At 36.3% G+C, this 17923-nt stretch overlaps 1 protein-coding gene across 6 annotated transcripts in view; it reads right to left on the reverse strand.

Annotated features, from left to right (window-relative positions):
* LOC306880677 (MAP/microtubule affinity-regulating kinase 3) overlaps positions 1 to 14244 on the reverse strand; it is a gene marked incomplete at its 5' end in the record, with an annotated part of 61685 nt that extends 47441 nt beyond the window's left edge. For 3 of the 6 annotated variants that reach the window (XM_079434377.1, XM_079434376.1, XM_079434378.1), the window contains 3 exons: positions 5509 to 5562; positions 6019 to 6210; positions 13591 to 14244. In XM_079434377.1, coding sequence (XP_079290503.1) covers positions 5509 to 5562; positions 6019 to 6210; positions 13591 to 13641 — 297 coding nt within the window. Of the gene's footprint in view, positions 1 to 5508; positions 5563 to 6018; positions 6211 to 10637; positions 10749 to 13590 lie in introns of those variants that run through there. The other 3 variants (XM_079434381.1, XM_079434380.1, XM_079434379.1) reach the window with 2 other exon arrangements.
* Between the last annotated feature and the right edge of the window lie 3679 nt (positions 14245 to 17923).

A 17923-nucleotide genomic window follows, 5' to 3' on the forward strand; every position in this document is an offset into this window, starting at 1 on the left:
AGCATTAAACAGTTATTTCAAATTGTAATAATATTTCACAATATTACAGTTTTTCCTGTATTTTCTATTAAATAAATGCAGCCTTGATGAGCATAAAACACTTCTTACAATCACAAATTTTACAGACTCGAAACTTTTGAAAAGTTATACATACATCATGGTTATATTTGTCTATTTAATATCTGCTTTTTTTAATTTGCCCATTCACAGGGGTGTTTCATCACTGGTTAATCACAGGGGGAAAAAAGCAAATAATAGAAAACAAGGTCTTACAAATATGAAAAATATAATTTTTGGGTCAAATGATGATTTCAGATGATTTCAGTCAATATTTTGATGATTTCAAAATATATTTTGAAGTGCCATGTAAATGTCACTGTATATGAATATTGTAATCACACAGGGCTGTGCTATTAATATCTGATACATCATTTTACCATGGTCAAAAAAACATGTTGTTCCAGACTCTCACTTCCTGAGCTCTCCTGTGTACTTCAATCATTTTGATAAGATGTTTGTTTTTAAAAACTACACTGTGAATTGCTTCAATAATTGTACAATTTAGACGCAAAAAAATATTACAGGAAAGCAGTGTGTTAAAGAAATTTACGATTAAAAAAAATCTAATCTGGCTGATGGGATAAAAACAGGAAATGGGAAGTCCATGATATCAGCAGTTGGCAAACCTTGAAGAAGAAAAAACAACAATAACAAAGTAGCTACTGGAAGATTTGCATGTCTGGCTAGAGGAGTGAAAGAAGCATGCCACATTTGTTATTTTTACATCCTTAAAAAGTTCACATAATCATGTTTCTTTATAGAACTTTGTATTTTCATACAGATTTTTACATGGTAACCAAAGGAGGACAGGAATACCCGATCCAGATGTTATAAAATATCAGATCAAATCCAGACATAATAAGGCAAACAAGTAACAAATGGACCTGCACAGATGCATTGCTTTCTGGATGATGCAAGCACAAATGAGGTCAATGCCAGCGGGACGGCAAGCCTGCAAAACGCTGCCAGACTGCAGAGGTTTTGTAAACATTCCCATTGCTAAATCACTCATTTTCCTTTATGTAGTAGTGTAATTATCTAGGAGAACACCTATTAGGGTCCTATGATTTCTGCGATGCAGACGTTTTCAGCATTTCTTTTGATAAAGCCATCATCATATCATATACACACAGAAACTAGTGTAATAATGAAATGATTCAAACTTTACTTTACTATGGAATTTTTCTTCCATGTTTTAATTTTAGCAGTGTTTGCCAAGAATAAAAAGAATTGGCAAATTTGTATTTGATTACATTTTAAAAGTTGAAATTGTTCATGTTTTATGACTTCATTTAATTATCACCACTAATAAATGTGAATTAAATCACAAATCCAGAAAACAGACAACAGAATTTCTATAAATAAATAAACAGAATTGAAAAATAAAATTTCCTCAGGGCTGTATTTTTGTAAAAAATAAAAGAACATAAAATAAGTAAAAAAAAAAAAAAAAAAAAATCAAATTGTAAGAATCCAACTGATTATGTGAATTTTCATTCACATCCCTGATCTCAAATGTTCCTCATTCACTAGCTGTGAGAAAGAAATACTGTATGAGAGTTACAGCAAAGAAAATCATCTGGGATCACTGAATGGAACTCTTACATCAACACCCACGGACACCGACACACATGATCTGAAAACATGCAGCTGTGACGTTCACGCGCTTCTTTCAGCTTCCGCGCTCTCAACCTTCACTCCATCGCAGGGTTGTCGATCGCTGATATTCATACATAAAAAGAGGTTAATTTTAACAAGGAGATTAACCAGCACCAGAGGCTGTCTTCCCACTCTCGGCGGTTGCATAAGAGGTCGCACCAACGCAAATAAAAACAGCATCGGTGAGAGACGAAGAAGAAAAAGCTCTGGGAAGCAGAGAAGTGGTCATTGTCTGTGAGAGGGCCTGAGGTGTGTAGGCGGATGCTGTATTTGAATATTAAGGTTAACGGCAAAGAGCTGTGTGCCAAATGAAACAGCGACTTCAAGACGTGTAAAAACTGACTCAGTATTAAGCATAGCAATTTTCTCTGTGTCTAGTATCACTGCATGTCTTTAAATTGCACTGTAAGTGTCAATATGTGATCTCAGAGTGTTATTTGCTGAGTGATAAACCACGAACGAGTTGATTACAGCAAACCACGAACATGAAATGAGTAAAAAGCATTAACACAAAAGTGCATGGCACATTATTTTTTTTTTTATATATTTTTTATTATTTCAAAAATCATGTTGATGTTTTTTTCAAAATACAGTTTGATCTCGTTGTGGAAAGTCGTGGCCTAATGGTTAGATAGTCGGCCTCGCAATGCAAAGGTTGCGGGTTCGAGTCTCAGGCGGGCAGGGATTGTAGGTGGGGGGAGTGGATGTCCAGTGCTCTCTCCACCCTCAATACCACGAATGAACCCCCAACTGCTCCCTGGGCGCCGCAGCATAAATGGCTGCCCACTGCTCCGGGTGTGTGTTCACGGTGTGTGTGTGTTCACTGCTGTGTGTGTGCACGTTGGATGGGTTAAATGCAGAGCACGAATTCCGAGTATGGGCCACCATACTTGGAAGTATGTCACTTCACTTCACTGATTGAGATTAATTGGAATGCACAATGAAAAAACATGATTTTTGAAAATTGTTAAAAAGTTATCTGGTTTTGCAAATGAACTCTTCATTATGAAGTGAAGTGAATTGAAGTGACATACGGCCAAGTATGGTGACCATAAAAAAAAATTAAAATAAATAAAGTCATACAGGTTTATGAGGGCAAGCAAATAACAGGTGAAGTATGCCTTTAATAACCTAATCCATATAGTATTAATATGACATTAACCTCTTTATTTGTGGAGGGACTGTCTACGACAATATGGGTCAGACGTTTAGATAAACTCTAGCACTGCCATCAAAGCCATTGTCTGGGCCAGTCCTCCACTGATGTCCACTACTGACGATGTTGTTATTTAACCAAACGGGGTCATCGCTTCCCATTCACTCCCACATGTGGGTCTCATTAGAAAGTCCAGAGAAGAAAACAACAATCCACTTACCCAACAAGCAACACTCAAGACCTTCGCCAAAGATCCCCGCACAGATAAACTGCCATTATAAAAGCTTGTTTTTGCACCTGATACTGAATCTAATGAAAAATAGCATAAGATAGAAATATAAAGCTGAAACCAGAACTGAATACAAGTTCTTCCAGTCAATTGGAAGATAAAACAATCTATGACCTAGTTTTGCTTGAGAAACCCTGGTCTCTATAGAAAGTAAGTGAGGAGGAGTGCAGCTACCTTATTACTTGTAATTTTGCTGAGGTTTTTATTCAAAACGACTCGCAAGGAAAGTCTCCAAGGACTCAGTTCTTCAACTGCACCTATTGCAACCTTTATTTTTCCAGTGTAGCATCTTACCCATTTGGATACCAATACCCAAACATCCCCTTTTGCCATAATAATATGAAAGATCAGACATGAGATATGAGCTCTGAAATGTCAAGCAGTGAAAGTGAGTAAAGGCTGCAGGATCTGAATCAGCGCTGATAATGACTCAGCCTCCTGTCCAGGACTATGCAGTACAGACGAGCAGTCATCACACACTGCTGCTGACATGAGTTATGGACAGAGAGAGCAAACATCTTTGCAGAGGTCGAGACAAAAAAAATATACAAATGAAGGGCTGAGCTATGATTGAAAAATACTAAAATAATTTGACATCAAATGCCAACATCTGAACTAACATTAATCATGGCATTTAGAATAAATTAGTCTTTATAAATGATTATTTATGGTTGAGTGACTCGCTTAAAATATACACAAAAGTCTTGAGGTCAGTTTTAAATGTTTTTGAAAAAAAGTCTGTTATGCTCATTTTCTTTACAGTAAAAAAACAGTAATCATGTTAATTATTATTGCTATTCTAAAAAACTGAATTTTCAGAACATTTTCAGCACCATTACACCAGTCTTCAGTCACACATGATTCTTCAAAAATCATATTTGCTGATTTGTTGATCAAGAAACATTTCTTATCATCAATGTTGAAAACAGTTTTGCTATGTCATATTTTTATGAAAACCGCGATATCTTTTTTTAAGTATCGTTTGATGAATAGATTTCAAATGAACAGCATTTGTTTAAAAAGGAAATATTTATAACATTATAAAGTCTTTACTGTCACTTTTGATCAATTCATTGTGTCCTTTCTGAATGAAGGCATCAATTTCTTACAGTAGTATATAACATTATATATCCAGCCATATTTAAAATTAATAGGCCGTCATATCAGCCATGGGGGTAAAAAATGAACAGATGTTCCCACCTTTTGTATTCATTTGATAATCTTTTTAATGAATTTGAAGAAAAACTTGTCTAAATGTAAATTTAATATATAAAATAATGTTGTCATTATTTAATATACAGTATAGATAGATATTATCAAGATTTTCTTTTCCACCATTACTTTAAAGGAAGTTTTGCAAATGAGTTACTCCTTGCATGCCTTCAATTAAAAACTCAATGTAAAGCAAACCAAACAATGAGAGATGCTTTTCAATACTAAACAACAGACCTTCATTGATCAACCTCAGGTTATTGAGGACATGACATCTTAATTGGAAATATATACTGGGAGTCGCAGTGGGCCGCACTGGGGCTCAATCACGCTCAGTCTTTCCCCATATGCCCCAAACCGATCACCACCTTCCCTCCAGAGACACAACCTAAGCCATGGGATGTCAATCGGCTCGCAAATGGAAAACGGCCTAAATCAATGGCCTGGAAAAACAAGTGCCAGCTAATTATAGGGAAAAGGGCAGCCAGTGGAAGAGAACATCAACACCTCACATTGGCCTCAATGTGACAATGTGATCTATATGGTCCATCCAGAGGAAAAAAAAAGCACAGAGGCCGGTCACAGTTTTTTTGGCATGAAATATGACATCAGAAATGACAAACTCCAGAAGACCCAAGCTAAGCAAAGAGTCCCGTCTAAGTGCTCTGCTTTCCACTCTGCATGTGTGTAGTTATTATTCGAGCCTCTCATTCTGATTTCTCGGCTCCTGCTATTATAAGCTGCCTCTGAAATCCAAGTCCACTGAGGGTTCCTCCATCAGCTACTGCTCTCCCATCATGCACCACTCTGAACAGAAGTCCCTTTGATTTTTGGTTTGCGTCTTGTGCTGATGAAAACAAATGCGTCAACTAATGCCAAATCAAAAAGACAACGACAGGGATTTTAAAAATAGGCAATAAAATAAGCGGTCCAAAGGCAACCATCACTTGCAGAGAAATACAGTTATGCTATCTACATATGTGGTTAATATTTAATTCGCTCTGGAAGGACAAAAGGGGATTCCATTCTCGCACACTCTTGTCCTTAAACCAGTAAAAGAGAGAAGGATAGGGAGACTGAGAACGAGGGGGACAGGATTTTTATAGCTCTGCAGTAATCCTGAAATGTTTACCTTTTGAAGGCTGGTAGGATTAAGCTGTGTCTTATCAATTATTTTTATGGCCACCTGAAGGAAAAAGAAAAGAAGAAAAAATAAATTTCACAGCCTTATTCAATGAAGTCTTAGAGTAGCCAGTAAAAGAGCATCAGTAATATGATTTTATCTCTGCAGCTCAACTCAACATCATGGTGAATCTCATTAAGCATTCATGAACAAGTCTAGATCGTATTTCATCCCCAAATCAAACGAAAAAGAGACACTATTTAATTATAATATTTCTATTTTAGAGATATTTTAGACCAGTTTTCTTTCTTTTTTCCATAATGACATTATTTCTATGTAAACAAAAAGGAAAAAAAAAATTAATTACTGTATTTCAGAGACAAATTTGAATCACCAAAAAAAAAAAAAAAAGTTAATTGTAAGAAATGTTATATATATATAAAAAAAAAAAAAAACTGTGCAATATACAAAATTGTGCAAAAACCAAAAGTTCTCGATTGAGACCTTCATGAAGCTCACCTCTCGCCCTGTGAGAATGTGTCGTGCCAATTTGACCTTGGCAAAGTTGCCCTTGCCGATGGTTTTGAGGAGCCGATAGTTGCCGATATGTGGCTGCTCATCGGCACAGGAGGCGATGGAGTTTCGGCAGCGGGCCCCTGACCGCCCGGGACGGGACGCCACTTCATTCCGCCCATCCGTGTGTGATGTGTGCTGGAGACAGATGAAAAAAAAGAAGATTAGTAAAGACAAGTATACTACTTTTCAAAGGTTTGAGGTCTGTATGTTTTTTTCCTCAGTTTTTTACTCTTGAGGATGCATTATATTGATCAAAATTGGCATTAAAGACATTTATAATTTCACAAAATATTTCAGTCTCTACAAATATATTAGGCGGCACAACTGTTTTCAACATTGTTAATAATAAACAAATCTTGAACCTAGAAGACTGACTACTTCTGACACTTTCATGTGACACTGAGACTGGAGTAATGATGCTGAAAATTCAGCTTTGCATCAGGAATAAGTATTACAATAGAAAACAGTTATTATCAATTGTAATATTTCACAATATTATAATAATTTATTTTTTGCTGTATCTTTGATCAAATACATGCAGCCTTGGCGAGCATATGAGGCCTTTCAAATCATTACGAATCCCAAACTTACATATTTTGTGTGAATGCAACAGCCTTTCAACTAGATAAAATTGTCAGAACATGTCTTAAAAGGTTTTATCAAAAAATTGTACTCATCTTGGAGATCTCTGTATACTTTATTCATTGTGGTAGTCCGACAGCCGTTAAATTCCAGGCAAATGAAAACAAAGAACATCAAATACTGTTTGCATGAAGATATTTGAACCCGACAACCTCAAAGAGGAGCTTCACCACGGGAAATATCTTCATTTCCTCCCATCAAGGATATATATCTGTGAACCGAGCTGGTCAAAGAATTTCAGTTGACATCTGTGTGAGCTACAGTATTGTGCCTCTAAAGTTTCCACTCATAGGAAGGGAGATATGTAAATAAAGTAATCTGGACAAAATGTTAGACGATTTCCTGGATTTCTGCTTTGACTTCCTCTTTCGCTGAAAAATACTGGAGCTGCATCCTTTTAGAAATAAAGAATGGTACTTTTACAAAGTTTGAAGACAAAGTATCTTCCTGCCTGTCAAGTATAACTAATAATTGGACCTTTATAGAAATGTACACCAGCGAATTTAAGAATATAAAGTGCTGACTCATCACTTGGTTATCAATGGATCCTCTCCAGTGAATGGGTGCCGTCAGAATGAGGGTCCAAACAGCTGATAAAAACATCAAAATAATCCACAAATCGTCCACACAACTCCAATCCATCAATTAATAACTTGTGAAATGAAGCTGCTGTCATGTTGTCCTCTTACATGAGGACACAACATTTTTGGAATATTTTAGCTTGTAAATGGTGCTTGATCTGTGCATATTTCTCTCACTGGAGAAAGCAGCATTATGAAAATAGGACTGATATTTTAGCTGGAAGCAATGGTTTGAAGTTGAAAATGTATTGATGGATTTCATTCTCATAAACATGCAGCTTTTCACATCACAAGACATTGCGTGGATTACTTGCGTGGTTTATTGTGCTGTTGTTATCAGCTGTTTGGACTCTCATTCTGACGGCACCCATTCACTCCAGAGGATCCACTGGTGGTGAGCAAGTGATGTAATGTTAAATCTCTCCAAATCTGCTCCGATGAAGTACCAAACTCATTTACATCTTGGATGGCTTGAGAGCGAGTAAAATTTCAGCACATTTTTAGGTGAACTATTTGTTTAAAATTATAAGAATGTAAAATAGTGAGTTCAGCTCCACCAATAATGATGATGTTAACATCTCAAACATCATTACTCAAAAGACAAAAACACCCAGCTACCTCGAATAACTGGAATGGATGAGCGATGATAATTTGTGGCCATGGTTGTAGAAAACTATTAAACATGTCAGCATCACTGAGCAAACAAAAGGCCGAGATGACACCACCAGTCATCTATGATACGTTTTCAAGCAGCATGCCGGTCCATCTGGAACAGAGGGACTTAAATTAGCCCAAGACCTCCAATAGACATCTTAATAAGAATATCCAATGTACATGAACAGGCTACAGCATGTGAGCTGCTGTGATAAAGAAAAATGAACAAGATCTCTAAGGGATGCAGGAAATGATGTATGACGTGGATGGAGACTGAAACAATACCTGAGAGGAGACAGATCGACAAGATGTTGCCTGCATCACTGTGAGTCATGCTATTCCAGTCATGAAAGGACCTTAAGTGTTACAAAATTGGATAGTACTAGAAGATCTAGCACAAGATTACTTGTGTTACTTGGGTTTTAGTTCAACTATGACCATTAGTCATATAAATTATTAATTGATCTATTTTGCTCTGCAAATAAAGGAATAATTGAAAAATAAAAAATAAATAAATCACCTTTTGTGTTGCACAGAAGAATAAGGTTTAGGGTCCAAAATAGATAGCAGAAGCTCATAAAAGCCTTCAATGTCATAAAGCAGTGCTGAGACAACGATGAATCACATGATATCAATAACTCTATTGAAAGATCAGCTTTTTTCAAATCAATACCCATTTAGTTGTATTACCAGATATGAAAGGAAAGGCAGGTGCCAGGATTTTCCAAAGAGCATCTTGAGCTTCATTTTATACCATCTGCACAAAACACTGCACAAGGTCACTGGCGCACATTTGATTCATGACCTATTAATATTGCAGAATCTTTTTATTCATTTTACATAATAATACAGATTTTTGAAACCCTAAAACTTTATTTCCAGTTTTTAAAAAAAAATGTAATACTACATTTGCAATGTGGTCTCAGACATTATTTTGTACCCGACTATACACTACCTTTCAAAAGTTTGAGGTCAGTAAGGTTTTTTGTTTATTAAAGAATTTGGAAAAAAAAACATAAAAGACAGTAATGTTTTGAAAAAACTTACCATTTTAAATAACAGTTTTCTATTTGAATTTATTTTGAAATGTAATTTATTTTTGTGATGCAAAGCTGAATTTTCTGAAGCCATTACGCAAGTCTTCAGAGTCACGTGATACTTCAGAAATCTCTGATTTGGTGAAAAATCGTTTTTTTTACAACGTAAAAGTCATTTTTGATCAATTTAATATGTCCTTGCTGAAACCCTTTTTGTCACAAATCACAAATGTAGGTACATTAAAACCAGATGTGTCTTCATGTATAATGATGATTATACAATGACCATCATAATAGTATGGGACTCATTAAGCTGTTAGCTATTCAGTTACCCAAGTTCTAAGGACGCTAATAATGAGGAATAAGAGAATGAAGTCAAGAGCAATTACAGGAAATGCTCACAAAACAGTTCCCAATTTGTGGAACTAAAAACTAGTTTCCATTACCGATCCTCGAGCCACAACCATGCACACAATCTATTACTAAAGAGAGCCAATTACCTTCTTAATACATGCTTCTGGTCTTAATTTGAACTATTAACCAGTGCATGGTATTCAAAATTAAAAACTGCTCGTCTTCATGATCAAACTCACAAATGTGAGTCTAATCTAATCCCAATGGATTAAATTAAGTTCCGTCCTATATATTTCTTCACTAAAATATATGTAACATAACAAGTGAAATGGGCTGCAAATGGCAAGTCACATTCAGTAAAATAACAGAAAAAGATACACCACACAGTATGACAGAAAAGCCATGCACTAACATGCTAGCATTTTTAATAGTATTTTGAGAGCATTCTGCCACCCAGTAATTTAAGTGATTCATCTGAGCTTTGTTCCCAGGCTAATACTGAACCCTAAAATGAGTAATATGGCAGATATTGTTTGTAACTACAAACGCAGACTCAGGAACTGGTTAACTTGATTAAATAAAATAAGGATACATTTACCATCTAAACAGGGGGATTTAAAAAGTCTGGTGTGATTTGCAGAAAAGAAGGTGTTGAGTCAGTGCAATGTTTTCTTTTTTAACTAATAAGAGGCTGAACACTTAAATCTTAAAATGCATGAATGACTGCATTAAAAAAGAAAATCAAGCGAGAAGTCTGAAAGTATGTTAACTGAAGTTTGCAGAGCAAAATCATTTAAAATCATTATTTAGGACCAAGAGAGATCCTTAAAAAGACTGTGTCCTAAATTCTCCCTCTAGGACAAATGCTCACATCTAGGACATTCTAGAGCACAGAGTAATATTTTTCCATCACAACAGGCAAGCCGCCAATAAAAACATTATTGTTGCCGATAAGATCTCAACATAGTTTCACTTTAAATGTCTTCAATACAGTTTCAGTCAATATCTGATGCAGCCACTATTACAACAAAATCAATCGTGGGTTTACACCTTTTAAGAGGCTAATCACAATATTCACTGTGGCTCTGATTAATCACTTGCCAAATATGCTATAAAATCTCACAGCCTGGACCAGATTCAATTGCATTATACATTAAAACCTTCCCGTGTCAACAAATCTGCTTCCTCTCTGACTCTGAATGGCTTTGCACATTACAAAAGGCTCATTACTAACAGCCTTTTCCCTCTTTCCTAAATTTAATCAGCCTAATTAGAATGAGTAATTAGTACTTACTATAGTTATGCGGTGCCTCTTGACAGAGTGGGAGCCCTTCATTCTAGCATTGGCGATCTGAATGGCTTCGAAACTGACAGTCGGTTCGTTTTTGTGATGCTGACAGCTCATTGATCGCCTGGCACAAACCGATGCTCAGAGGAGCATGAAAACATTTCCGACACTTGTCGTTAGATGTCCGACGGGTGCAGAGGATTTGAGTTTTCTCTCTCTCTAACTCTCTCCGGGTAGCAAAGGAGGGAATAGTCGTCACTCAAGGACTAACCAGTGGTGAGACTGCAAAATCAGGCAGGTAAGGTCTCCTCACTTATCTGTGTGTCCCTTTTCTAACCAATGACGCACAAGAGCTCCAGCACAATAAACTTCATTTATACAGCACTTTTTATAGATACTGCAACTCAAAGTGCATTTTAAACAAGTGGAGCATTCAAAATTCTGTTTTCAGTTTTTTATTATTATTATGGATATAATTTATACACTGCACATCACTGCAAAATGTAACTGTGTCAACTAGTGTCACACAGTGTTGTTTAATTTAAAACTAATTAAAAACTTTTAAACTAACTTAGAAACTTTTTTTTTCATTCCTGTATTATTGTCATGCATGCAGGGTTTATGACCTCCTATTAAATGATCAATTGCTCACATGGAATATTTGTGCCTTTAAATTACCGGATACTATACAACTATCTATGTGAACTGCAAAAAAAGTTACAGCTGAAACAAAAACTTAAAAGGTGACATCACCTGCACTTTTCTTATATATCTATACAACTTTAAACCTGAAGTATAAGAATTGTCTCTAAACTTTGAAAAGATGCCAAATTCCACTGGTGTACATGCCATGCTGTAGTTAACACTACAGGAAACATTGTTACACTGTAACTCGGTAGAGAAAATATTATTTCAAAGAATCACAGTAGTAAAAATACAATGCAACTAGTGCTGTCAAATGATTAATCGCGATTAATCGCATCCAAAAAAGTTTTTGTTTACATAATATTATATGTATGCATACTGTGTATATTTATTATGTATAAACACACACACACGTATATATTTCAGAAAATATTTTTATTTATATATATTTATATTATAAATTATATATAGACATGCAAATATTTTCAAAATATATAATGTATGTGTGTGTATTTATATATACATAATTAAATATACACAGAACACATATTATGCAAACAAAAACTTTTATTTTGGATGCGATTAATCACGATTAATCGTTTGACAGCACTAAACATAACATTATGACTAGCAGAAATAATGATACATTGTATCATTACGTAATCTGTAGCAGAATAATGTTACATTGTGTCAGTGCAGTGGAAACCCTGATAGACTATTCCTGGAAATACTGTTAAATATTTTCATAATGGAAATACTGTTACACCGTGTCCTAACTACATGCAATGCCGCGACACGAGATAAAAGGTATCTTTTCCATGTTAATCAGAGGTTTTGTCCTAACTAGCCACTTTCTAAAATTTCTAATTTAGAACCGGTTTCTATTTCCAAGACGTCGCGGCTGGAACAACAACATACAAACTATTGATATTTCTGAAGCTTCTGATTGGCTGTGATATTTGATTGATTCTGTCGCGTCGCGCTGAGTGTGGACAGCCAAACCTGTCAATCCTGTCATTTCGCGTGTACACAAAAAAAAAAAAAGAAAAGTTGAACCAACTTAAAATTTTAAGGCAACCAGCTTCAGCAGATTTGAGAGTTCTCTTCTTTTTGTTGTATAAACTTAAAACAACAAGTTGAGAAAACTCAAAAATCTGCTGAAGCTGGTTGCCTTAAAAATTTTTGGCTCAACTTTTTTTTTTACAGTGTAGTTAGGACACGGTGTTACACTGTAAACAAAATATCGTTACACTTAATCACTGTTGTGAAAAAAAAATACATTGGAGCGGAAGCAATGTTTTTCACATTATAGGAAACATTGTTACACTATCTCTGCAGCAAAAATATTGTTACAAAGTATCATTGTAGTGGAAATACAGTGTAAAATTATCACTAGCAGAAATACTTCTACACTGTTGTGTAATTTGTAGCAGGAAACAACTTACATTAAATCAGTGTAGTGGAAATACTGTTATGCTGTATTGAAAATATTGTTAAATAAATATTATATTTGAAATAATGTTACTCTGTAAAATTGTTATACTGTTACAATGTAGCTGAAATATTGTTAAACTATATCTTTGTTGTGATAAATGATTACACTTTCACAGTAAGAAAGACGGTACCTCTGAAGCAGTAATATTGTTACAAAGTATCAGTGTTGTGGAAATACAGTGTAAATATCACTCTAGCAGAAATACTGCTAAACTGCATCTTTCTGTAACAGAAAACGCTACATTGTATCAGTATAGGAAACACTGTTGTTAAATGTCATTCTAGTGGAAATATTGTTAGTCAGAAAAAATGTAGTGGAAATAATGTTATACTGTGGCCGAAATATTGTTACACTATATCGCTGTACAAAAAAAAAAAAAAAAGTTACACTCGACCAAAAACAACTTTTCACACTACACCAATGTACCACTGTAGCTGAAATAATATGATATCTGCAGAAATACCGCTACACCGCATCACTCCAGCGGAAATATTGTTACTCTGTATCGGAAATATTGTTACAGGAAATCGCATGAGGGTGACTTGACAGTTCTTTAGCGGAGTGAAGCTGTCATGCACCCTGATGTTTATTTCTTTTAAAACTATGTGTCAGTCACACACCGGCTACAGAGCTCACTACCTGCCTATGAAACGATGTCCAAACACGAGCTCCCTAACTTCAGAGAGTCACAACCCGCTGATAGTGTCATCATCAACACATGAATACGCCCTAAAGTTTAAAAGCGTGTGAACTTACAGCCAAATGAAGGCTGTGAAAAACAAAGAAATGCCGGTGAACCTCAATGAAATGCATACTCACGTTTTCTGTATCTCTCTCATTGACTGTAGGTAGCGGTGTTCTAGTTGACATTTTAATGTGTCTTTCTCTCCAAAGTGAGTGGTTCCCGCAGTCCAAGTCCGTCAAGCTTCAGTTCGCAGGGTGGACAGCTGCCGGGCACCAGCCGATGAAGATCATGGATTCGATCAACATCAAATTCCAGCACAAATAAAACATCCGGATTAATGCAATAATTTATCCAGACGCATAACGGCACAACAGGAGCAACTCTCCACAAAGATCTGGCAACCAACAGGTCATAACCAATATGCTGCGCTAGATTAGCCTACTTTAAAAAACTTTGCAAGAAGTGCCTATAGTAAACTCAAGCACAGCAGTTCTCAGGCCCCTCAGGAACTACACACAGCTTTCAGACAAGGAAAAGGGGAGGGGGCGTCCGCTTAAAACCGGTTCTGGGTCTTGATGTAAGCTTTCTGAATGCGCAGCTTCGTCCCTGGGCTCCAGACAATCTGCTCTAAATCACTCTAGGTTGATTAAATTCCTCCCATCCAGAAGTGTGGGGTTCACCAGTCCAGATAGAGCTCAGTCCAAGATGGCTGCGTGCTGGCTGATGGTGCCAAGCCGAACCCAGCGCAGCGCAGCGCAGCCGGAGGAAGTGAGGACAGAGGCGGCTGCACAAGCTCATTGGCCGGCGCGGCGCTGTTTGTTGTTGCTGGGGTGATTACTAAGGAGAAAAATGTACCTGTAGCACAAAAACCCGGCAAAATAACTTAGTGCTCCATGGTTAGATCGACCATCCCAGTGACGGTCGTGACCATGAACATGTAGGAATGTGGAAAACGTGCAACTAGTTTAGAAAAAGTCAGTGGTTTTACCATGTTTTTGAACATGCACCATAGTGCATTGGAGAACAAACTAAATACTACACTAGTACTTTCTTGTTATGTTTACATACCCAGTTATATTAATTTATATAAATGAATTTATCTATCTATCTATCTATCTATCTATCTATCTATCTATCTATCTATCTATCTATCTATCTATCTATCTATCTATCTATATTTTGACAGAGGTTTATTTTGTACAAGGTTGATAAAAGCTTAAATAGAGCTTAAGGCTTTTTAAGTAAAAACAAAAGAACACTGTCATGCTGCATGGCAGATGGTGTCTGAACAAACATATATCATACCCACAAAGGCTATTTTGCTGGGGTTTTGTTTCTTATATGAAAGAGTATGAGCTGCAGCTTTAGTTGTGCATATCCTCTGCTGTCACATTATTCTAATGAAGAGAGAAATTAAACAAAATATATACCGTATGAGCTCAGATTTGAACAGTGAAATTGAATTTCCTTGAATAAAAGTTAAGGGAACTTTCTCACATGATCACAAAAAAGGTTAAGTCTTAAACATCCTCTTTCCAAGTTTAATGGCTGGAGGACCATTAAAAAAAAAAATCACAAGGATTCATAACTTTCGTCAGAAATTCCTTGATTTAAGACAATTTAAGAGTGATATTCAGACATTGAACATTTTTCAATCTAAAAATAGCCTACTCAAACATCCTAAACATCAAAGAAAGCAATCCTGCATTGAATTCAAAAATATTTTTATGAAGTATACATTTATTAAAATAATAAATGTTATAACGTATGTTGGATATTTTCCAGCCTTTTTACAATGCAATTAACTGATGGCCTGATACTAGTGTAGTGCTGGATTGTTGTCTTCAATGTACCTGATCACTCACTGCTCCCTAGTGGTCATAACTGAGGATTTCTAATTTTGGTTGTGATTTATGGCAAAAGTGTAGAATGAGGTACACAAGCAGAGTCTGGAACAACAATAAAGGATTAAAGAGATAAGACCAGGTGGATGGAATTTTATTATTATTATTTTTTAATATTTTATTTTAAGTTATAAAAACTAATTTTATAGTCCTCAAAAGCCATCAAGAATAAATGTCCTCAGATAATACTTTCTAAAACAAATAGTACATATTCAAATAACACATTTAAAAATTAAGGTATAGCCTTACAAAATTATATATATAAAAATAGAAAATTATAGCCAACTTTATTTCCAGAAGTTCCAGGAAAGTTTTGAGGGCTTATATGATTTTGTTGTTTAGCAAATAAGTAAGTGAATGAATACACACAAACAGGTAAGACTGGCTTTGTCGTGTGTAACAAAAACAGAACATGATGGAGGATAAACACACCTGTGTTTAAACATAAGCTTATTCCCTGGACTTCGCTCAGAAATGGCTCATAACAATCAGTAATTCATTTATGTGATATTTTGCTGACAAACATATGTGGTGAAACTTTAAAACAAAACCTTGGAAAACGCTGTATGGCTAACATCACTTGAGAGTCAGGGCCAGGTTGCATGAAAGCCCTTAAAGGGATAGTTCACCCAAAAATTTAAATTTTATGTTTATCTGCTTACCCCAAGGGCATCCAAGATGTAGGTGACTTTGTTTCTTCAGTAGAACACAAACAAAGATTTTTAACTCAAACCATTGCAGTCTGTCAGTCATATAATGGCAGTCAATGGGACCCATGGCTTTGAGAGTAAAAAAAAACATACACAGACAAAACCAAATTAAACCCTGCAGCTCGTGACGATACACTGAGGTCTTAAGACACGGAACAATAGGTCTGTGCAAGAAACTGAAACGTGACGCGTCCACGTGCTCTGGCGTCACACGCCGGCTGTTGTGAACGCGCTCAGGACAGTTGGACATTGTGGTGGATCAGAGGTAAAAAATTATATAAATACGGTTCAGTTTCTTGCACAGACCGATTGTTTCGTGTCTTAAGACCTCAATGTATCATCACAAGCTGCAGGGTTTAATTTGGTTTTGTCTGTGTATGTTTTTTTGACTTTCAAAGAAGATTTGCGAACTCGCTCCGAAGTTCTGATTGAAATCAAATGATTCACAAAACCTGCTCTGAAATTGTTATAAATCATTTGCGATACACGCTCCAAGTTCTGATCTGAATCAAAAGATTCAATCGTTCTGAAATTCCGATCTCAATCAAATGATTTGCTACCCGCACTTATTCCCGATCTGAATAACGATTTGTGAACCATCATTTCAGATTGTAATTTAGGAGCGCATCACTAATCTTTCAATTCGCAAAATGATTCGCGAACCCGCTTTGAATTTGTGATCTGAATTAAATGGGCATAAGTGTTTTTTGCTAGCTTCAGCCCTACGCAGTTATCATTTTCACGTCCTGCGCCATGTTGTTTAAATAGCAAAAGCATTTGCGCCCATTTGTGAGCTCATGGGTGTGCTGGTCTAAAAACGAGGTGAGTTCAGGTGCATTGTTGGCACGGGTCCACAACGCGTACACTCTTTTTATTACACACACAGGGATGCGCAGCAGCACATAAACATGCCAAATGAGACTCTGATTGGTTTATTGCAGGTTGTGCCCAAAATACACCTATTAGCCTACTCATTAAGAGAATAGGAACTACCCTTTTAGACCATGCGCGGGAGCGCTGACCGTTTTTCCCGTCGTTAAACTAGCAAAAGTGGATTCGGACACGCCCTAAGTGCACTTGGGCCTTGCGCTTTAGACCATGCACTTAGATCGTTAAAATAGGGCCCATGATTTGTGAAACGCGATCCGATTGAATAGTTTTGCAATGTGGTTCCAGGGACCCTATTGTTGCAATAGGCCTATACAAACACGACCTTCACGCGCATCTGATTGACAGATAGGCTACACACTCTTATTTTAGTGTTGTTTTAATTAATTAATTAATTATTGAATTAATTAATTTGTGGATATTTCCACTAACAGTTTGCTTTGAACATTCAGAGTCTACTTTAATTTCTCAGGTAATATCAGTGGTATGACCTATCAGATATGGCCGAATTGCAACAACAGTGGTTACATACATATATTCAATTGTTTGATCAAAATTATTAATACAATTTAGTAGTCGCTGAATATTTGTAGAGACATGTCCTTCTGTCATCATCCCTGTGCCAAAGAACAATAAACCCTCTTGCCTGAATGACTATCGCCCAGTTGCCCTCACATCTATAGTCATGAAGGTTTTTGAGAGACTTGTAAAGAGCCACATTTGCTCCTCCATACCTGATACTTTGGACCCTCTTCAGTTTGCCTATCGCCCAAACAGATCCACTGACGATGCCATCTCTCACGTCCTCCACTCTTCCCTCACACACTTGGACAGCAACAATGGGAATTATGTAAGGCTGCTATTCATTGACTATAGCTCAGCTTTCAACACTATAGTCCCCATCAAGCTGGCTTCTAAACTCACAGACCTCGGCCTAAACTCCTCACTCTGTGACTGGATTCAAG

This window comes from Barbus barbus (assembly GCF_936440315.1).
Source record: "Barbus barbus genome assembly, chromosome: 14".
Classification (NCBI taxonomy): Eukaryota; Metazoa; Chordata; class Actinopteri; order Cypriniformes; family Cyprinidae; genus Barbus; species Barbus barbus.